Below are 2,307 nucleotides of genomic sequence, written 5' to 3' on the forward strand. Positions count from 1 at the left end.
GAGATCAGACAGGATCGGGCTCGTTCAGGGTACCGTGGCCGTAGACTGTAAGAATTATTCTCATCCTCACCTCACAGATGGGGAAACTGAGGTCGCTCATCCAAGGTAACACAGCTAGAAAGTGGTACCTCACATCACACACACGCACACACACGCACACACGCACGCACACGCACACACACACACACACACACATTTCAGATGAATTACAGTTCTAAATGTAAGTTATTAGGAAAAAAAATAGAACATCTTCGTGACCTTAAAGTAAGCAAAAATTTCTTAATCAGATCCCAAAGACTGTCAACCAACAAAAGAAAATGACAGACTTGAAATAAAAAGACATCATCATCAAAAGACACCATTCAGAAAACGAAAGGCCATTCAGAGCAGGAGACAAAATTTGCGATACATAAATCCCACGAAGGACTCTTACCCACAATCGATAAAGACCTATAAATCAAGAACAAAAGGACAGACAGTACAAAAGACAAACGGAAAAAGGCCGGAACAGTCACTTCACCAAAGAGGATCTGCCAACGGCCAGCAAATACATGGAAAGGTGTTCGACATCCTTACCACCAGAGAAACGCACATTAAAACCCATGCAGCAAATTAAAATCTGATACCACCACACACCCACTAGAGAAGCTAAAACGAAAAAGAGTAACGGTCACAAGCATTGTGACAACGTGGAATGTACCGCCGGTGGGGGTGCGAAACGGCAGGACCGCCTCGCCAAACGATTTGGCCGTTATCTACTAAAGCTAGACACATATGCAGATCTGATGGCCCAGCAATCCCGCTGCTAGACACACGTCCAACAAAAACATGCACCAAAGACACCAAAAGGCAGGTTACGGAACATTTAGAGCAGTGCTGTTCACCAGAGCCTGAAACTGGAAACACCCCAAATTCCCATCAGCGGTAGAAGGGACAAACACACGTGGTGCCATCACCGTGGGAAACCGTGCAGCGCCGGGAAGACACGCCACACACCTGCACGGACACGGTAGAAAAACCTCACAAAACTGAGGGTGAGCGCCAGAGGCCAGGCCCAAAAGAGAACATACTTTTGATCCCATTAATAAAAAGATAAAGAGGCAAAAATAATCTGTGATATTCTATCATTAACGCAGGTGTGATCATCTGGCGCTACGGTGATGATTTACCACTAAGAATAGTGATGACCCTGGGGGCCTCAAGGGAGTAACTAGAAGGGGAGACGAGAGGACTTTGGGGTGCTGGTAAGGCTGATGTTTTATCCGGGTGCTAATTACACAAATATACTCGACTTTGGAAATTCAGAGCTATACACTTATGATACGTGCATTCCTTTGTGTTGAAAGTGTTCTAAATTCAATAACAACTTTTAAGTGGGAGAGCCAGGATTAGAACCCTAGAAACCATTAGTAAGGAAGTGTCCTCGTTCTTTTTTTATGGCTACCTAGAGAAAAAAAACAGATGAATCTTTAGGACTTTTTTTTTACTGTTAGAGTGCCACGCAGGCAGACCTCGGCGATACCGCGGGCTCTGTCCTGACCCCCACAACAAAGCGAGTATGGCAGGAAAGCGAAATGTAATCTCTGCTGGGGGGTGGGGGCTTGCCTCCAATGTGTTCAGAAAATGCAACATCTGCGGAGCACGGGAAAATCAAGTGCGACAAGACGAGGTCGCCTGTCCTGGGTGACGGGGGAGCCTGTCTCGCTGGGACCGCATCCAGGCCAATCGGCAGATAAATTTCTACTCCATCGAAGGTAAGTGCTTTTGTAACTTCACGATCTGCCAAGGACAAGCACCTCGTTCCCCAAGGTCACGGGGAAAAGCTGGCACGCTGACAGCTCTACTCACCTGTGAGCCATACTGACTGAGGCTCTCGAAGCCCACGCGCTTGGCCAGCGAGACGCAGGCGATTCGCCGAGGCTGGGTGCACGCCACGTGACTGAAGCCGGCGGCCAGCAGGTACTGGGGCACCTGAGTGGACTTGCCACAGCCTGTGTCCCCTGCCACCACCACCACCTGGTGCTGCTTCAGCGTCTTCAGGATGCAGTGCCCATACTGCGAGATGGGAAGCGCCGCCCGCTCACGCTGCAGTCTGGACAGCCGCCCGAAGGACTGCTTCTGGCCGAAGTCCAGGTAATGCAACAGAGCTTGGCGGAACTCGGACACTCTCTCCGGGGGCAGGCGCCTGCCCGGCCACCGAGAGCCCCTGGCATCGGGGCCCAGGACAGAGAGGTTGATGCGGTAGCGCGAGTCGTAAGCTCCAGGTAGGTCGGCCAGTGCTGGGATGCAGGGCTTCGGACGCCCAGG

The 2,307-nt window shown here is 50.5% G+C and overlaps 3 protein-coding genes across 6 annotated transcripts in view; all 3 read right to left on the reverse strand.

Moving 5' to 3' along the window:
• The window catches only part of LOC105304213 (DExH-box helicase 34), a 79,603-nt gene that overhangs the window by 58,131 nt on the left and 19,165 nt on the right, over window positions 1-2,307 (reverse strand). The window contains 1 exon segment of the mRNA XM_023522134.1: window positions 1,849-2,085. Coding sequence (XP_023377902.1) covers window positions 1,849-2,085 — 237 coding nt within the window.
• The window catches only part of LOC105304196 (C5a anaphylatoxin chemotactic receptor 2-like), a 32,606-nt gene that overhangs the window by 12,594 nt on the left and 17,705 nt on the right, over window positions 1-2,307 (reverse strand). The window lies entirely within an intron of this gene.
• LOC111730734 (C5a anaphylatoxin chemotactic receptor 2-like) overlaps window positions 1-2,307 on the reverse strand; it is a 21,164-nt gene that overhangs the window by 1,143 nt on the left and 17,714 nt on the right. The window lies entirely within an intron of this gene.

The sequence above is a fragment of the Pteropus vampyrus genome, unplaced genomic scaffold (assembly GCF_000151845.1).
Source record: "Pteropus vampyrus isolate Shadow unplaced genomic scaffold, Pvam_2.0 Scaffold333, whole genome shotgun sequence".
In the NCBI taxonomy this organism is placed as follows: Eukaryota; Metazoa; Chordata; class Mammalia; order Chiroptera; family Pteropodidae; genus Pteropus; species Pteropus vampyrus.